This window comes from Watersipora subatra, chromosome 1 (assembly GCF_963576615.1).
Source record: "Watersipora subatra chromosome 1, tzWatSuba1.1, whole genome shotgun sequence".
NCBI classification, from domain to species: Eukaryota; Metazoa; Bryozoa; class Gymnolaemata; order Cheilostomatida; family Watersiporidae; genus Watersipora; species Watersipora subatra.
In genome coordinates, this window is record NC_088708.1 from 11,161,713 (window position 1) to 11,180,538 (window position 18,826).

At 38.7% G+C, this 18,826-nt stretch overlaps 3 protein-coding genes across 5 annotated transcripts; 1 reads left to right on the forward strand and 2 right to left on the reverse strand.

Annotated features, from left to right (window-relative positions):
• The first annotated feature begins 477 nt into the window (after nucleotides 1-477).
• On the forward strand, nucleotides 478-11,724 carry LOC137406751 (mitochondrial fission process protein 1-like). Of its 3 annotated transcripts, none has more exons than XM_068093369.1 (5): nucleotides 478-589; nucleotides 9,800-9,908; nucleotides 10,224-10,354; nucleotides 11,243-11,333; nucleotides 11,474-11,724. In XM_068093369.1, the coding sequence occupies exons 2-5, from the start codon at nucleotides 9,836-9,838 to the stop codon at nucleotides 11,704-11,706; spliced, it is 528 nt and encodes a 175-aa protein (XP_067949470.1). In that variant the 5' UTR covers nucleotides 478-589; nucleotides 9,800-9,835; the 3' UTR covers nucleotides 11,707-11,724. The 3 variants fall into 3 exon arrangements, with proteins under 3 accessions (XP_067949470.1, XP_067949465.1, XP_067949473.1); XM_068093364.1 differs by lacking the exon at nucleotides 478-589 and adding an exon at nucleotides 4,320-4,467; XM_068093372.1 differs by lacking the exon at nucleotides 478-589 and having other exon boundaries at nucleotides 9,748-9,908; nucleotides 11,249-11,333.
• LOC137399333 (uncharacterized) lies at nucleotides 4,454-5,561 on the reverse strand. Its single transcript, XM_068085441.1, has 2 exons — nucleotides 4,659-5,561; nucleotides 4,454-4,465 (listed from the first exon to the last, which is right to left on the reverse strand). The coding sequence occupies exons 1-2, from the start codon at nucleotides 5,559-5,561 to the stop codon at nucleotides 4,454-4,456; spliced, it is 915 nt and encodes a 304-aa protein (XP_067941542.1).
• Nucleotides 11,725-12,194: 470 nt separating the features above from the next.
• Nucleotides 12,195-18,420, reverse strand: LOC137406742 (nuclear protein MDM1-like). The gene is made up of 17 exons (XM_068093358.1): nucleotides 18,331-18,420; nucleotides 17,998-18,124; nucleotides 16,834-17,033; nucleotides 16,621-16,717; nucleotides 16,402-16,487; nucleotides 16,044-16,265; nucleotides 15,759-15,890; nucleotides 15,462-15,617; nucleotides 15,004-15,146; nucleotides 14,705-14,810; nucleotides 14,522-14,604; nucleotides 14,267-14,404; nucleotides 13,722-13,892; nucleotides 13,250-13,533; nucleotides 12,938-13,147; nucleotides 12,539-12,595; nucleotides 12,195-12,352 (listed from the first exon to the last, which is right to left on the reverse strand). The coding sequence occupies exons 1-17, from the start codon at nucleotides 18,346-18,348 to the stop codon at nucleotides 12,201-12,203; spliced, it is 2,382 nt and encodes a 793-aa protein (XP_067949459.1). The 5' UTR covers nucleotides 18,349-18,420; the 3' UTR covers nucleotides 12,195-12,200.
• Between the last annotated feature and the right edge of the window lie 406 nt (nucleotides 18,421-18,826).

Consider the following 18,826-nt stretch of genomic DNA (forward strand, 5'->3'; position numbering starts at 1 on the left):
TAGATTTGGTCAACCTGAAAAATATAAAAAATCTATTATCTATGCAGGATGGCTCCAATCTTACAACAAGCAGCAGTATCCCAAATCCTCAGACCTCAGTAACAGAAAACTACTTACCTGTATTTAAAGTTTTTTTTCGATAAAATTCAATTGTATTGAAAATTCGCAACCAGTTTTATTGTGAAATGTGAACAAAGGTGCGTCTAGTCTGCTTTAACTCGGGTCCACCTTTGGTAATAGGCAATAATGCGCGAATGTTGACATTAAATAATTCTTGAGAACGAAGTTGTCTATTGGCTATTAAGTGAAATACCGCTGTTCAATTGGCTAGAATTCAACGTTTAGTAAACACGTGTGTAGCCCAGGTTTCTATCTATCTAAAGAATAACAGGTACATTGTATGTGCGAAACACGTAATCATTGTTCATAACTCAGTGTAGCAAACTCAAGCTAAAAGTCACCCGGTCAGAAGGACAACGTAAAATGCTACGAAAAGCCACATATACGATGCAAATTTAGTATACCACTAGTAATTCACGTGGTACGAAAATTCGTAGAAACTCGTGTAATTTAAAGAAGATCAGTAGATGTACGAATAACAAGTTTTTATCTGAGGAAGTTTAATCAAGGAGTTAAAACCGGTCCACAATTGATCTGTTTGTGTTTTGATGATAGCTTTTGTACAGTTCAACAATAACATTGATAATATTGAGTTGATGAGATTTATTTTCTTATTTGAACACAATTGCAGTTTGAACCAATCTCTTCCTTTTAGCCGTATTTACTAATTATTCAAAGTCTTTGTCTTTTTGACAAAAATAAGTGCGTTTTAAATATTTTTCCAATAGCTCATAATGTGATTAAGTTCTTTCGTGTGGCTCGCCATGTATTTTTTGTAGGACAACTCTGTGTTTTATATATTTGCAGAAATTTTTAAGAGCATTTTGTTTACGCCGTTGCAATAATAAGAATACTTCTTTCAAATTCTCAACTTTACGTAAGCGAAGCGAACTCGTTTGGAGTGGGACGGAGACAGCTCTCACTTTTGGCGCATCTATGATACGTTATTGGGACCGACCGATACACTAGGGCTCTGCTGAAACAAACAGAGTGTGCCAAACCCAAAACTTCCTATAGCACAACTTGCTGTACCCAACAGAGAGGCGCTGAAACCAACTCCCTTGTTCTCTACAGACACCAACGGAGTGCGTTGCATCTGTTGTATCTTATTAGGATCTGAATCAGCTTTATGGTTTACACATGTTTATTGTTCCCTTCATGGACGAACACTGCTCACACCAAATCTCGTGATTAATGAGAACCAAACATTGAACAGATAGGGAAGATAACTCTAATATACAACAACTCTTCCCCATCTCAATAAAAATCTAGATACAGCTGATTACTTGATTGTCGAATTCGCACAGAAAAAATAATACTCTATAATAATTAATATCGGGGTAATAGTAATATTAAACTTCTTCAATCAGTCTCTTAGGTGGCTGCCGCTCTCGGTTAGATTGTCGGATAGCTGTAGGCGTAGGTAGGGATATGCGAGGAGTGGCAGGAGAAATCGCGGACGCCGCGCCACCAACACCAGGCAGCGCCCCTCCAGGCGGGCCGGGCGCAGCCGGACATCCCACAGACTCGCCTCGATCCGACACACTTTCCGGATCTACAACAAGCGGCGGATTTGGGTCAACCACATTCAAAGGTGCCTGGAACTCTTCAAACTGAGTATCAACCAGCCTTGGTTTAAGCTGGTCAAAATGTCTTTTCCATATTTTATTATTGACCTCTATACTATATAGTAATTGCCCTTCTCTTGACCTAACCCTGCCTTCTAGCCACTTTGTACTACCTACATAGCTACGTGCCCAGACTAATTCCCCTGTTTGAAATCTGATAGGTTTTCTACCTCCACCCCTTGTAACGTAATGATCTTCCAAGGTTGGTCTAATCATATTTAACTTGGTAGTGAGCTCCCTTCCCATGAATCGTAGAGCGGGCGACTCCCCGGTGCCTATGTGCGGACAATTTCTATAAGCTAGTAAGAATCTATCTAAACACAATTGTATACTATCAGTTGGATTCTCTTCCATACACAACTGTAAGCCATGTTTGATTGTTTTGACGAAACGCTCTGCCTGCCCATTCGTAGCTGGATGATAAGGAGCAGATCTAGTATGCTTGACCCCATTCGATTGTAAAAACTGTTGAAACTCATAAGACACAAACTGCGGCCCATTATCGGATACCAACTCTTGGATCAAACCGTATCTCGACATATAGTTAGCAAGCATTCCGATCGTACTAGTAGGCGTAGTGCTAGTGGTTAAATATACTTCTGGCCATTTAGAGTACGCGTCTACTATTATCAGCAGCATTGTTCCTTTGATTGGTCCCGCATAGTCAATGTGAACTCTTTGCATAGCTTTTTTAGCTGGTAACCACGGGTGAACTTCAACTTTTGGCGGATCTCCCCCCAGTGACTGACAAAGTGGGCATGCTTTGCAACATAACTCTATGTCTCGATCAAAACCAGGCCACCATATAAACGAGCGTCCTAAAGCCTTCATTTTACTCATGCCTAAATGACCCTGATGGAGCTCCTCTAATAGTTTAGCCCTGAGCTTCTCTGGAACTATTACTCGTAACCCCCACATTAACACTCCTCCTACTAGAGACATTTCGCTTTTCTTAGCTATGAAAGGTTTCATTGATTCAGATGATGCTTTTTCTAAACCACCCTCCCGTAACCTACCTACTACTTCTGACAATACCACATCTGTACGAGTGGCTACTGCAACTTGTTCAGAATTAACCGGTAAACTTGCTGCTCGGAATACATAAGCTACTTCCTCCTTTTCAGACTGATCATTATCACCTTTCTCAGCTGGATATCTAGACAGAAAATCTGCTGGATTTTGTTCACTTCGACAACACTCAATCTGATAGTTAAACCCAGATAATTTTAAGGCCCATCGTTGTAATCTCTCTGCTGCCATGACTGGTATGCCAGCTTTGGATCCAAATATTATGCTTAATGGCTGGTTGTCAGTGACTAGTGTAAATGTACGCCCAAAGATAAAATAATAAAAGCGCTCAACTCCAAAAACTATGGCCAAAGCTTCCCTTTCTAGCTGAGGGTAGTTTCGCTCAGCTTTCGACAAAACTCTACTAGCAAACTGAATCGGCTGACACTGACCATCAGCTGACCTATGGGACAAAACCGCGGCTACTCCATCTCTAGAGGCATCACAAGTAAGTACAACCGGTTTGTTTGGATCAAAATGAATCAGAAACTCACTAGTAATCAACAACTTCTTAGACGTCTCAAACGCTTTCTGCGCTTCTAAACCCCAGACTGGCGAATCAACAGCGACCTTCAATAACTCTGTTAGCGGCTTCACCACTTCTGAAAATCTCGGAATGAATTTTCTATAGAAACCCAGCATGCCTAGATACGACCTCAACTTTTTGTCATCCTTAGGTACACTGGTATCAACGATACTTTCTACCTTACTAGGGACAGGCTTTACACCTTTCTCATCAATTATATGACCTAGGTATTGCACCGAAAGCTGCATGAACTTACACTTACGCTTGTTCAGTCTCAACCCAAACTGTTCTAGTCTATCCATTACGGCATCAAGGTTTATATTATGCTCAGGCTTAGAAGTACCGGAAACTAAAATGTCATCATAGTAGACTTGAACCCCTGGTAATCCATTTAAAACTTGCTCCATCGCATGCTGCCAGATAGCAGGAGCCGTCTTGATACCGAAGGCCAAACGTTTAAATCTAAACAAACCTTTGCATGTAGCTATAGTTAACAAGTCCCTGTACTGCTCATCTACTACCATCTGGTTGTAGGCAGCTGATAAATCTAGTGTTGTAAACAGCTTACTACCCGACAGTTTGGACAGAATGTCATCCATGTGTATCTGGGGAGGGGACAACTCTTGTAAACATGAGTTAATAGTGGGTTTAAAATTACCGCATAGCCTAAGACTACCATTTTCTTTCACTACTGGTACTACCCCTGACGCCCACTCACTAAATTCTACAGGCTCGACTATTCCTTCTTTTACTAGCCGGTCTAACTCGACTTCAACCGATTCTTTTAGTGCAAGTGGTATTCTATATGCTTTCTCCCTAACTGGCTTACTACCCTCTTTCAAATACAACTTAGCTGTTATGTTTTTCAGGGTCCCTAAACCAGGCTGGAATAACTCAGTGTGACGAGCCAACACCTCATCCAATGACAGATCGTCTCCACCACTTACCTTGCCAATCCCTCCAGCGTGTAAAACCGATGACCAGTCTATAGGAAGCCGTCGCATCCAGTCCCGCCCCAGAAGAACACATCTAGCACCAGTGACCACATACAACCACAGATTCCCCGACCATCCGGCATAGCGCACCTCTGCCCACAGCCTTCCTTTGCAGGCTACCGATTCACCTGTAAAACTATAAAAGTTCTTATTAGATGGTTGTAAAACTAAATGTTTAAATTTAGTGTCATACACATAATCAGGGATTAGAGTGGTAGAGCATCCGGTATCAACTTCCATGTTTAGCTCTACTTGATTTATTTCACAAGTAACAGTTATTGGATGGCCATGTTTAGGTAAATTTTCAGTTGCGTGTACTACCTCCGAAGTAAGATATACAGGATTCTCTCCATCTTCATCATCTCCGGATTCTCCGCTTCGATGGTTGGACGGGCCAGTACTGTCTACGGTTTTTACACTGCTGCCGTTCTCCTGGTTAGGTTTCTTCTTCTGGTCATTCTGGCGGCACACGGGTTTTATATGACCTTTCTTATGGCATTGATGACATTCCGCGTCCTTAAAAGGGCAGTTATTGGCCAGATGGGTCCTTCGGCCACATCGGTAGCAGGACTTGTTACCTTGTGGTGAAAAGTTTCGTTGGACTACCTGCGCAACGACCTCTTTATTGGCATCCAGTTCGCGATGCTTTTCATTAGACCGAGTTTGGCTGGCCTGATTGAATATCATCATTTGTTCACGTGCCGCTTCGTGAGCTCTAGCATCAGCTTTGGCTTGATCAAATGTCAGCGCTGCATTTCGAAACAATTTCTCTCGCAACCGTTCATCATAACATCCATAGACCAGCTGATCTCTAAGATGTTCATTGCGTGTATTGTCAGCAAAACCGCAATCTTGAATTAGTCCAGTGATTCGTACTAGATATGCATCAACCGACTCTTCCATTTCCTGTTTGGCTGATCGAAATTTGAAACGTTCTATAAGCACATTTGCTCGTGGTTGAAAGTGATTATCAAATCTCACTAAGATTTGATTAAGTGTTTCTCCGTGGTCCTCCGCCAAATCAAATGTATTATATATGCGAAGCAATTCAGGACCTCCCAGTGTCAGAAGGTTTGCTTGCTTTCTAGCTTCAGCATCATCAGGAATACCTGATGCAATGAGGTACAGCTTCAGTTGCTGTTTAAAAGTTCTCCAGTTTTCCAGAGTGGGAGGTTTTCCCATTACACACAGTAGTGTAGGAGCTTTAATTCCCATCTCTGCCATTGTGCTATTACTGCTAATCCCATCCAATCGTCGCCAATTTGTTGTATCTTATTAGGATCTGAATCAGCTTTATGGTTTACACATGTTTATTGTTCCCTTCATGGACGAACACTGCTCACACCAAATCTCGTGATTAATGAGAACCAAACATTGAACAGATAGGGAAGATAACTCTAATATACAACAGCATCGCTCCGTATGAAGCGTTTATGAACACAACGCTTCATACAATACAACCTGTTGTTCTCAACAGGAGGGAGCGAAAACCAACTCACTTGTGCTCTGCTGAAACTAACGGAGTGCGCTGAAGCCAACGCTTCATCCAATACAATCTGCTGTACTCAACAGGAGGGAACTGAAACCAACTCTTTGGTGCTTTGCTAAACCAGCAGAGTGCGTTGAATCCAACGTTTCCTACAATAAAAGCTACTAAACTTAACAGGACAGTACTAAACTCTTTGTAAGAATTATAACTCTTTAGTTTTAATCATCAATGTAACCTTCTCCGAGTTTGCTGTCAGTTATTTACCTGAAGACCAAAAAGTGATAACATTTCTCCAACAAATAAACAATTTTATTGGAGTAATATATTCATGTGTTTTCCTCAGGAGCAACACACAAGCTGACTTGCCTAAAAATTTGCAGCAGTATTTATATAAGTGGGCGGGATAAAGCTTAACAGTTATTGTTGGAACTGACCAATCATGTTACTTTGCTGTCTGCTAACTTTGCAAAATTTCCACACATCCACCAATAAAAAAATTATTCTGCTGCGACTAACCATCATGGCGCAACAAACTAAGCGCTAACAAAAAGCCTGTAAACAATTACATACAATATGTTGTGAACATTGCTCTCACGTAGTAGAAAGAATCTATTGTAATATACAAAATCTCGTCGCGAGAAAAAGAATAAACAAAATGGAAAAATAGTTCTTAACGGAATTGTAGCAACTAGTAACCAATTGGAACAGATACTTATACTATTCCTACATGAACATAATACATAAAAAACATTTATTTACTAAAATCTGTTGATATTTCATACTGCTTTTCATTTGAGAATGTTGTTGAAGATACTTTTAATTGAACGCGATTAAATAACATCTTATGATGATTATTACAAATAACAAGACAGCGTGTTAACATACTCAATGAGAGTGTCTACATTTGTTAGTCAATAGCAATTTTCCCTTATGTCCCCATTGCTGCGTTATGTTTCCAGTTAACGTATCGTGCGCATGAACATAAATTTGTCTCACTTTCAACCATTTTTCAAACCATTTTTGGTTTATATGTGTTGTTGACAGCTCAATCGATTCACCGGCAATATAAAAGAGAAAACATGCTCAAAGAGGTACAATTGTTAAGCTTATGGTATCATAAAATCGCGCAGTTTAGTTGAAAAGCAATACGTTGACATCCTGGTGTCATATTTTTTGGGCAGCTCTATTTATTTGCATGCTTAATTTACACCAGCAACACATTTTACTGGTAGAATCTAAAATCAATAAATAGCTGCAAGGGCATAAGGGATGCAGGCAGGGTCAGAAGGCATGCAGGGTCATAACGCATGCAGGGTCATAAAGCATGCAGGCAGGGTGATAAGACATGCAGGCTCATAAGGTATATAGGCAGGGTCATAAGGCATGCAGGGTCATAAGGCATGCAGGGTCATAAGGCATATTGGTAGGGTCATAAAGCATACAGGCAGGGTCATAAGGCATGCAGGGTCATAAGGCATATTGGTAAGGTCACAAAGCATACAGGCTGGGTCATGAGACATACAGGCAGGGTCGTAAGGCATGCAGGGTCATAAAGCATACAGGCTCATAAAGCATACAGGCTCATAAAGCATACAGGCTCATAAAGCGTACAGGCGCATAATCCGTACGGGCAGGTTCTCATCAAATGCGACCATTTGTTTTGTCCAGCAAACAAGATGTAAAGCATGGCACTCTGTTTTTGGCCAACTGAGACTCTTTCTACCCATACATTAGTTGTGGAATAATGCTGAATCATTCAAAGATGGTATGCACCAGTTTGTCCTTTTTTTATCCTTTTTTGGCTTATCCTCACCAAATTGCCGGTTTTTGAAAATAAAGATTTCATTCTATATACATATATTTCATATAAATATCCTTTTGGGTTAATACTTTGTTTTTTAAAATTGAACTATTTATATTGAAGAGTTAGTTAATCAAAAAATATAAGAATTCTGGAAAACTTTACCCACCTTTTATTTTTATTGCAATAGCAACAACCTTGGAAAAAATTGCAATAAAATTTTTGAAGTTGAAAAATGTAAAAATTATTTACTGAAAAACCTCTAATTGAATGCCACCTCTATTTGGACGTCACCTTTATTTGACTGCCACTACGGGAGAAGGATTGAAAAATGGAGCGCCACCCTTTATTTGAACGCCACTTCCATTTGTCCATCACTTTGACTATCTTTGATCTTTATGAACCCATAATATCAAGTGATCAATAGAAAAGTGACTACAAAATTGTATTAATAATGAATCGTTTACATTATTAACAATCAATTATCTCGTTGTCCAACTCAAAGCTTTTCGTGTTCTTTTCATTAAAACTTTAAAAGCAACACCATAGAAATAATCAATAACGGTTTCAGGCTAATAGTAGTTCCTTGTTTAACCCGGTCTTGATACTGCGAAGTAGCCTACATACATAACAAACAGTTTAAATTTACGATGGTAGATGAGCTTTGAAAGCGGCACCATAGAATTAATTAATATCTGTCTCAGGCTAATAGTAGTTCCTTGTTTATCGTGGTCTTTCTACTTCGAAGTAGCCCATGTACATATATAATAAGGTTTAACTTTACGATGGTAGATGAACTTTCAAAGCAACGCCATAGAAATAATTACTAACTGTGTTAGGCTAATAGTAGTTCCTTGTTTAACGCTGTCTTAATACTTCGAAGAACATACAAATAGAAAACCATTTACAAGTTTTTAGCCAAAGGTTACGTTTAGCGAGCAAACTTTTACTTTTTTCTTTTGGGCTAAATGCAGCGCGTAAAAGTTTCGCTCTGACAAAAAATTGTTTGGACTCTAATATCGACTAGTTCAGCAGTGCAGAAAAAAAGTTGAGGCTGGAAGGTATTGTGAAAAGTATTGGACAACTAGAAGATGTTCATTCCATCGAAAGCAACAAACAGGATGCAGCTATCTGAGCAAACGGTGAAAATATTTTTGTCTCGAAAACGTTAATTTTGTTTCTGCATGTAATATAAGTATGGTTCGTTTATGTCACTTGTTTATGAATATATGTTTGTATCATTTGATAGACTATCATTATACATTGTATAACTTATAAATCGGCAGATTTATAGCATGTTATTTAATAGCATCCTTACGGCTATCTTAACACGCCTTACAATGGGTCGACGCTCATAACTCCTCTTCTATTCTCATAAAAAGCTAGTTTGGGCTGTAAACTGTAGCAAACATATCAAGGAGTGCAATGAGCTTTTATGCAACATTATTAAATATCGATATAAAATGAAAAATATAGGCGACATTCGCATAGCCCGTAATATGGCTTTAATCTTCCGAAAATTCTGACAAGCCATTTGAAGAATAGACCGCCAGCCTCTATTTGAACGCCGCCTTCAATTGACCGCCCCTATAAAAAAGGGTTGACAAATAGAATGCACCATGGTGTTGAAATAGAGGTTTCACGGTAACTTGAAAAAATTTTTGAAATTGAAAGTTTGAATTGTTTTAGCTGTTTTAATATGCTTGACACTTACTTTAGGTGTGACGTTAGCGGTCACCTCTATGCACATCTGTATATTACAGTTTGTCCACTGCACTTAGCTCAGCCATACACAGTTTTTAATGCTGGATCAATGCGCTAATGTTACGTGTACACTGCATTCACCCTTGCCTTGCACAATGATACGCTTCATGTTTTTCTTATTTGAATTTTCTAACATTTCGAGTAAGAGAACCAGTGCACATAGTTGACTGTAAAACAAAACCTGGGCTAATATCAGTTTTCTGTTTATCACAAAAGCCTTATTAGTTTGAGAGTGGAAATTGTCTCATCTTGATTAAACAACAGGTGTGAATGAGCCATCGGCACGCGATTAAACAGAGTAGTTTTATATCATAGATAAGCTTGAAGGGGGACACTTCAGCTTTGTCGTATTCTACTTGAAGGACTCTTCTTAAATATTATCGACTGGAATGGAAAGTTTTGTTGTAGAATTAAAACACACAAGCAAGCAAATTGGTGCTAGAGATGGATCCGGCAGAAGGGGATAAGGAAACACCGGCAGGCGACATTTTCAGGGATTATCCTGTCCGCTATTTAGGTGAATAGCTGCTGTATACAAGTCTTTTTTATATTTTATTCAGGAGTAAAGTGACAAATAGAAACTGTAGCAGAGCCTCTTGTTTCTGTCAGGTCACTCAAGGAAAGATTAAATTGACGTTATGAGAAGTGAGCCGTAGACATCAATCTGATCGGTAATAGTGGTTGAAGTTTTATCTACTGATTGTATGGTCAACATAGCCACTATATAACAGAGTTAACTCTGTATGTATGCTTTGGTTGAAGTACTATACTCAATGCTTCTTTCAGTTTTCCTAGTTTAGTGAACCTAAAAAATGGGTACGATTAATTACAGGCTACGCCAATGAAGTCGGGGAGGCCTTCAGATCATTCGTACACGTAAATGTGGTGAGAGCTTCCTATGTTGTGGCGAGCTGCTATGTCATGGCAGATGCCGCTCATAAAGGTCAGGTTGCTAATAAAAAGGTGAACTCTTCTTTTTCTTTGTCATGATCACATGCAGCTATATGACTGTGTGTGTTTGTGCATGTGAAGTAAGAGGGTGTATGTGTGTATGCATGTGTGATGCGTATGTGTGGCATTCTTGCGCATACAAGCATGTTTGCACACACTTAATTTGTCTTGGTGCATTTTTTCATTTTTGATTATCTTTACTGGATTTTTGTTGGATAAAAATGAACCTATGTTAGTGTAAACTTAATTTTTACCGGGTCTACTTGGAAAAACTTTTGTTGCAAAACATAGTCATGCTAAAAGCTGTTTTAATAGCTCTGAATAGCTGAAATCGGTCGCAAAGTTATGGTAAAAGTGCATAGGCCCAAATGTATGTCTTTACAGGTTTGTGTATGTGTGTTGTGTGTTTGCTAGTCTGTGTGTATTATTATTGATTATTTTAACTGTTGTTTACGGACGAGTCTTTCCCAAGCTCTACAATATATCTTGTTAATTGTAGATCGAATGTGTTAACAATAATGCAAGTAATTTTTCTATTTTTCACTTACACAATGTAATGGGATGATGGAATATCCTATTTTATAAGCCAGTGTCACAGAGTCAGCGATCATGCATTGCTAAGCTGTTCCTCGATGGATACAGCCAGGCTTCGGCATATATCAGTCAAGTCATACAATATTTACAACCGTTACCACTAGCAACATTCATACAATACTTTCCAGTTATTACAACTACACAATATATATAGCATCACAATTGCAATGCTCATAACCTATGCATAATTACTGTTGACATGTCATTCATACCATGCATACAGACTTTACTTTAAGTAATGGTCAGGTGTGATGACTTAGCAAACGGTAACACTCACAAGACCAGGTAATCTTGTGGCTACTATAGTTTCAGGGTCATCAGCTACAAAGACGTTACGTTTTACAAGGAGTCGTCGATACATTAATTTGGCAGGGACTGGCCTCGGTTGTCATACCAGGTACTATAGTAGTTGATGCAGTCCGTTCATATCTCTATGGCTTGTCAATGAATCATCTTGTTCCAATTCCAGACTTGCATGTAAATAATTACTATTTCTTTCAACTAACTACAACTTGATTAGCTTCTACATATTTTTAGGTTTCACTATAAACAGGATCTGTTGGCTGAGTAACAAGCTGTTGCGTGCGCGGTTGCCCTTGACAACTAGCAAGAGTCTGTCCACAATGCTTGGTCTAGCTGCTATACCTCTCATCATCAGCCCCATAGACAAGGGAGTCGACTCTCTCATGGAAAATACATTTAGAAGCTGGTTTAAACATGTTGAAGCATTGGATGAGAAAGAGATTGTCCACCACAATCGAAAAGATTAAATTGTTTTTTAAAGATTTCATTTTTTTTAAACTTTTTGTGTGTTTTGAATTAACCTTATGGTGCTTTTGAATTCCTAGACTAAATGTTTATAGAAATTTTTGGATTGTCAGATATTGATTTTATTTCAAAGCTTCCTTTTATTTTTATAGATACTTTTTTTTAAATATCTAACACCTCTAAACCTACCCTCAGGAGTTATAAAAAAACAATATCACCACTCATCTACCATTTCATCCAAATTCATACAAGATAAGGATTTGTCTAAACTATTATTACTCGTTCCTCATGCTAAAAATAACAATGTGTAATGTAAAAGTTGTAGAAAACTAAGGCAGTGGTTTTGAATAGGAATGTTAGCGTAAATAAAAATAATTCATAGTATAAATATGAAAAGCAACAAAAAGAATTAATGCTAGCGTTCATTATCATATTACCATCATATTACCATCATATTTCATAACCACACAGCAAAGGTGACGCTGCCTTAACACTGTTAAGCTTTGGCCTTCTGCCAAAACTGCTGCCTTTGAGCAGCCCGCTCAAGCACCTCACTGGCGAGTGATGATGTGGCACTGATGACAGACATTACCGAATCTGACAACTGACTAGCCTCACTACATTCATCAGTTTCTCGCTGCCGCTCTCCTAAAATTTGATAGCGGGTAAATAGTTAGGGGAGCATGCGCGGACGAGGACTCGTTAAAGGATGCAAAGAATGATATGAAACAGAGTTCGAATCCTAATGTGGTATAAGCTTTGTCCCTACTTCCAACCATGGCTTCAGCCAGACACGGCTCTCATTATAGTAAAGATTAGGCTATGCCGACTTACTGTGATATTTCCATGGATCATCAGTTCTAATTGGAGGTCTGTAAGCATTTCCACGATCTGCAAAGGAAAATGGCACAAGCATAGTGTAAACTTTTGTCAAGATTCTCTCAAATTGGTTGTGATGGTTACAATTGAGATATGACAGTTGGTGAATGGTGACAGCTTTTCAGTAGTGCTTTGAGACGATCATTTGGTTGATCACTAGAGTTTTCCTCAGCAAAATATGTATCAAATCACAAAAATATTTGACATTCATTTCCATTAGCAAACAATACACTATTGACAATGTTCTGTTATGACTGTCTCCCAACTTTAGGGTGGCCGGAAAAAACAAGAGTGCTTAGTTGAATCCACTGCAATGACCACACAAATCTTAACCAATAAAAATTCAATGCTTACTATTTGCCTGCGGACTCTGTACATATCTTGTTTCCAGTATCATGTCAACAGGCTCTTTCACATCTTCGTTCAGAAGGCAGTGAGTGTCTGGAGTCGGCTTCCCATAAGTGGGTGATATCTGCTGATGCTTAGACGCACATTTATTCCTAGGAATTTCAACCTGAAGAACTTTGGTGTTACCTCTTTTCACAACTGGCGGTGTAGATTTAACTGTAATTTTATAAAAACTTATAATATATGGCTACTTTATACCAAACTAATAACATAAATAGCATGTTGAAGATTTATCATGAATACATCTCAGTTTCTTACTGTGTCCCGTTTGTCTACTATGAGGTGGACTGGACAGGATCATGCCGTGACGATTAGGTGTGGTGATATCCAAATGGTGGCGGTTAGAGACCGAATAAGATGCCAGTTCCGGAGTTTGGACGCGTCCATTTTCAGTTGAAGCTGATGAAATCTTAGATCCTTGGTCTGACCCGCTACCTACACCTGGTTCTGCTGCCTTAGTAAGTGGAACTTTTGACGGCTTGTTTGAAAAGCTTGTTATAGAGCTGATAGTAGGGTCACTGGCAGAGCAAATACTCCGGGCACTTTAAAAAGATAACAATAATATAGGTCCAGTTGTAGTCTTGTTCCTGAACATTTAGATGTTAAATTAATTACAGAATTAATTAATGAAAGAAATGAAAAATATTTGCTCTACTATTCGCGACACAAGAATAAGAGAGCGTAATACTATTAGATGTGATTTAGACACAATCAGCAAGTAATGACATACCTGTCAGAAGGGCTAGTAGACCGCCCACCATCAGATGACATAGCCAACCTTCTACGAGGCCCTTTGTATTCCCCAGTCTGCACGCTCTCATTCACCTGTTTTAATGACTTGAGGCTTGCCTGAGCACTCTGAGTTCTCTGCCTTTTCTTATCATCTTTCTTCCGCTTCTTTCTGCGAAGCAAATATGACATGAGTGAACCTGTCGCTACTGAAGACATAGCTGCAGCCAAAAGGCACTGGGTTACCTGAAGGAGTGAATGATAGTTTCAAATTCTCGCGTGTCTATAACTCTCAAGCAATATTAATCCAGCAGCATTCTACGAACTACAGCTTCAGAATCTCACCGCGAGACTAGAAAATTTCAAAAAATGTTATCATCTATCACACTTACAAATTTTGTAAAATGCCTTATGTAGAAAATATAATGTTTCATAGTTCATCGAAAATTTGACTGCAAAAATCTTTAAAATAATGTGACACTAAATATTTTAAAATTTATGAATTTGAAACAGAATTTGCTTAACAGACACAAACATAAGATTTACCCTTCAGAAGTTGGTGATTGTTCTAAATCAAGAGCAGATAACTCACTGCTCACGCTTACAGCATCCCAAAGCTTGCTGTTTTCTGAGAGCAGCTGTGCAACATGTGCTCTGCTGAAGTGGGTGCCATTAGATCGTTTTCTACAACCAGTCCCATATAGTTATTAAGAGTTTATAGTAAGGTCAGCCTTGCATTATGTCAATAAGATAGCTAACAGTAGAGGGAAGGGGTAACAAAAGCATACAACAGTTTCTTACCGGTATTCCTCAGCCTTTTCTCTTAGTTCTAAAACCTCAGCTCTCCAGTTGCCTGAAGTTTGTTTGCTGTCAGGTTCGAGTAGCTAAAATAGTAAAATATGATATCTGCAGCTCACATAAATGTTGCAAAGAAGTAGATTAAACATAAATCACCAGATGCGGAAGAAAGACGACAACTCTTACCATTTGTTGTTTGATGTGAGGGGGTGCGGCACCCTGCCAAGCTCCTTGATCATAGCTATATCTAGTAAATGGTTGAAAGTTGGACTTATATTCTGTAGTCCAGCTGCTGCAGAATCCCATACATAACAAACATTGAATGCATGATCCTTGCAGATAAAACATAAAACTCATTATTAGTAACAAATGTTTCTTCTATGGAAGGTATTCCATCTATGTTTGCAGCTAAGTTTCACAACTTTGAATAATAGTATACAAGCACTGATTTATCGTTGTCACTTGCTAGAAACAACGTCACTCACACTGTACGCCTGTGTGGAAAGAATGGTTTCTGAGGATTGAGAGACTGAGTCAATCTTGCGTTATCGTGATGGGTGCGTGACGGAGAGCCGGCAGGCGGCCGTCTGTCGGGCGTGAGATCATTTGCGCTTCGTGTTCGCCTCAACTAAAAAGTGAAAAGTTATCAGTTTGCTAGATGAACATGACGGGGTTTATATATGATGGGCTGGCTAACTGCGGTACTAATATAAGAATCCATCGCATTTGATCAGTTTTTCAATCAAATAATCACAAAAGAAACCTATGTCAGTTGCAGTTGACTGACCGTATAAACTTTATTACTGTAGCACAAATACAGTATAGTAATCTCTAAATGTATTCAGACCTCCAGCTGCGTATGGTCTAAGCACTTATGAACTCAACCTTTTGACCTCTAGACGCTTTTATGAAGGGTTTCAATTTTGGCAGCTTTCCAGCTCACCTTGGAGGCTTGGAGTAACCTCCTTTTTTGCAGAACTCCAGAGTCATCTTCAGCCACTGGCATGTACTTCCACTCTTTAAATTCTTTTCGATACTCGCTATGCTTTGGGGGAGAAACTTTGTAAGGACCTATCTGTGAATTCCTGTTGTGAACCACCTGGAACAAGCATTAAAGGTTCTTTAGTAATACATGTGCTAGGAGTATTAACGAAAGGATGCATTGTATATGCCTCGAGTTGCTGATAAGACTATCAACGATAATCAATATAACTACAGTAGCTACAAAGTGTGTTCTCACCTGCTCAGCAGCCAGTAGTGGAGTCGAGTCGACGGGCTTCTTCCAATTGAATTTGTACTCATACTCGGACTTTCTCTTAGGATTGTCCCTCTTTGGAGAAACTCCAGCTCGATACTTCATTGCGTATGAACTCTATAAAAACATACAGCAGATCAGCGCAAACAGCAACACAGACATACTTTCTCTATTTGACCAACTAGATTAGTCTAGCGTCACTTGATTCCTACAAATGCATGAAAACGTTGATGAGATCAACGAAAATGCTGTACAACAAGGTACACTCACATCAATGTTTTTATCTTGTTGTTGAAGTCTTCTCGGTTTTTCTACTGGAAGTTTTGGCTGATTCGGCTCTACTGATTGTCCACTTGGCTGAGTGGGAACAGAGGAATGTTTAACAACCTCTGTGGGTGAAACAGAAAGACCCTTAGGCTCTCTGACCGCAAAAGTCTTACTAGCCTTTGTGAGCTTCTCATGGCCACGATCAGATGCAGTGCCATTGGATGACTGAATAGAAAACCATGGAGGTAAATTATTTCATATTAGTTGTATAATCAGGCTTTGCGATCACTTGGCATACATAAAAATTGGAAGCTAGTGTTTACATTATCTTCTATTCTAAAAAAGAGCCAACAAGTCTTACCACAGGTGAGGCAGGTTCCTTTGCAATAACCCTGGTTTTTGAAAGATTCACGGGTTTGGCAGTGCCTGTCACCTGTACTGCTTCGTCTAAGGATAAAACATAGTAAACCGATAAAATGTTTTGCCTTTGTAGTGAGCACACGATGCAGTCATTTTTAAGACACTGCAAAAAAGTATTCAGTAATAAAGTTTTCATCATAAATTAGCTGAATTCGCTCACCTTTTCTTTTTGGAGCGCCTGTATCAAATGAAATCTTTGCTGGTGCCTTCTTAGGAGTAGGCTGAAGTTCTTCAAAATCAATAGGCTTTGCTGGCACCTACAAGAAACCCACTTTATAGGGAACACAAAATGACACTTATAAAAAATTATGACAACCATTTGGTTACCGATGATCCTAAACAACATAGTTATCCAGATAGTGACCCCACTTACATATGTAGTACCAAGTACTCTAGCTCTATTTTTAGTAAGGTAATCCTTGTAGGGAACATTAGGTGTAAACTTTTCTTGGCTGCCTAGTAGCATGTAGTCATCAGGAACTATGATATCTTCATCAAACATCTTAGTCGTGCTAGTAGTGACCAAAGGTATTGGTTTCTTCTTTCGCAAAATTGCTGGCTCATCCATGAAACCTGTGAGCAATTTAGGCTTCTATTAGTTTACTAGGCTTATAAGAACAAGTGGTTAGCAAAATTAATAACATTTACCATCACCTATGCGAGGAGACCATCAGGTTAATGAAGATGGTTGTAGAGAATGATTAGTTACCTCATTAGTACATTACTAAGTCAGTTTGAACCGAGAAGGTCCATTCAAGGAGCTATTGCTTGTTACCCGCTAGCAATGCAAAAAGGGTAACAAATTTTCATGAAGAATATAGTGTAATGGTTACCATTAAAGAAGTGTTTGTTTTATTAGCCCCGAGTGCAGTAAACGTTTGTTGCCTTTGGAATCAATTGTCTCAAGAAGGGTATTGAGCATTTAATTCACTGACTTTGGAAAAAAGCAGACGGTGACATTTACAAGTACCACCTTATTAATTAAATTAACCAATGAAATTGAAAAAAATTAAATTTAGTAAATTTGCTAAAAATGTTGTATAGAAGTATTAGCAAAAGCAGATAGCGTAATGGAGAAACGTCTAAACACTGGAGATATACACAATGAACGTGACACCTAATACATCAGTGAATTAGCAATAAAAACAGTCATCATATACTCATCTACAAGCAGCTGAAACTTCCAGTGGAAGTAGTCCATGAGGAAAAAGACATCAATTGCTTGCCAGAAAACCACCAAAAGAAATTAGAACTCTACCAGAAATGTCATTGGTGGATAACGAGAAATTATGTTCTACACAAATAATCCAAATCTACACACCATATCAGTGTCAAATTTGCTTTGCCATTTTGTTTTATTTTAGCCGTATTTAGTTTGTTTTGCTAACTTCTATACAACAAAACAATTGTTGATTGCTTTTAAAATACAATGTTTAAAATTGGTATTAGTTATTTAAAATAATTTTGACATATAACCAGTAAAAAGCTAAATATATGCGTTTATAAATAACAAAATCAAACAAAAGCAAAATTTTACCTTGATTGAGGCTAACGTTAGGAGAGCTCAGTCCTGCGACTGGAGCAGATTGTTGTCGTGTAGGAGAAAATGTGGCACTTTTAGGTGAGTCCAGCCATTTGTAATGATCATGATATTCTGAGTCTCCCTACACATTCATTAACAAATAAGAGGACATAAGCATTGTCATTATAAGCTTGCATGTATGCAGCCGGATAAAACCTCTTTTGCCAAGCTTTCTTAACAGTTCAGACGATGTTTCGGCTAATGGGTTACTGAATATTAACCGCCGCTAATTTGCTAAATGCTTCTAAAATTAATGAAACAGTAAAGAATAGTTTCATAAGTTCTTACTTTAAACCTCACAGGCATCTTGTAAACAAATAATATTAGCGAAACTCGCCAGCGTCAGGTAACGGTGGGACCTGCGAGCACTTGTGCCAATCGAGCAAAGTGAAACCGCTTGAAGCCGCAATTACCTGTAGCAACGCGTCCTGAATTAGTATAGCACTCGCTCGTTTATATCGCAATTTCTACCGTCTAAGTGAGAACGACATTTCTGCTTTCAAGGAGCTCACACTAGCAATGCAATCACTTTGCGAGAAAACAACTCCAGCTTACTAAAGTGTCACTTAGTTTTAGTGTCTTCTGATATCTCCATTACAACCCCACATTGATCTTGAGCCTGAAACTTGCCTCCTTTGGATATTGAAACTCACAATGTCGGATAAAAAAATAATTGAACTGTACATGTAGTACAATAGCCTGATTACTTCAATCTTTTTATCTAACCAAAAAATAACCACAAGCAGTTTTGAAGAGTGTGATATGCACATTGAGGGCAATAATG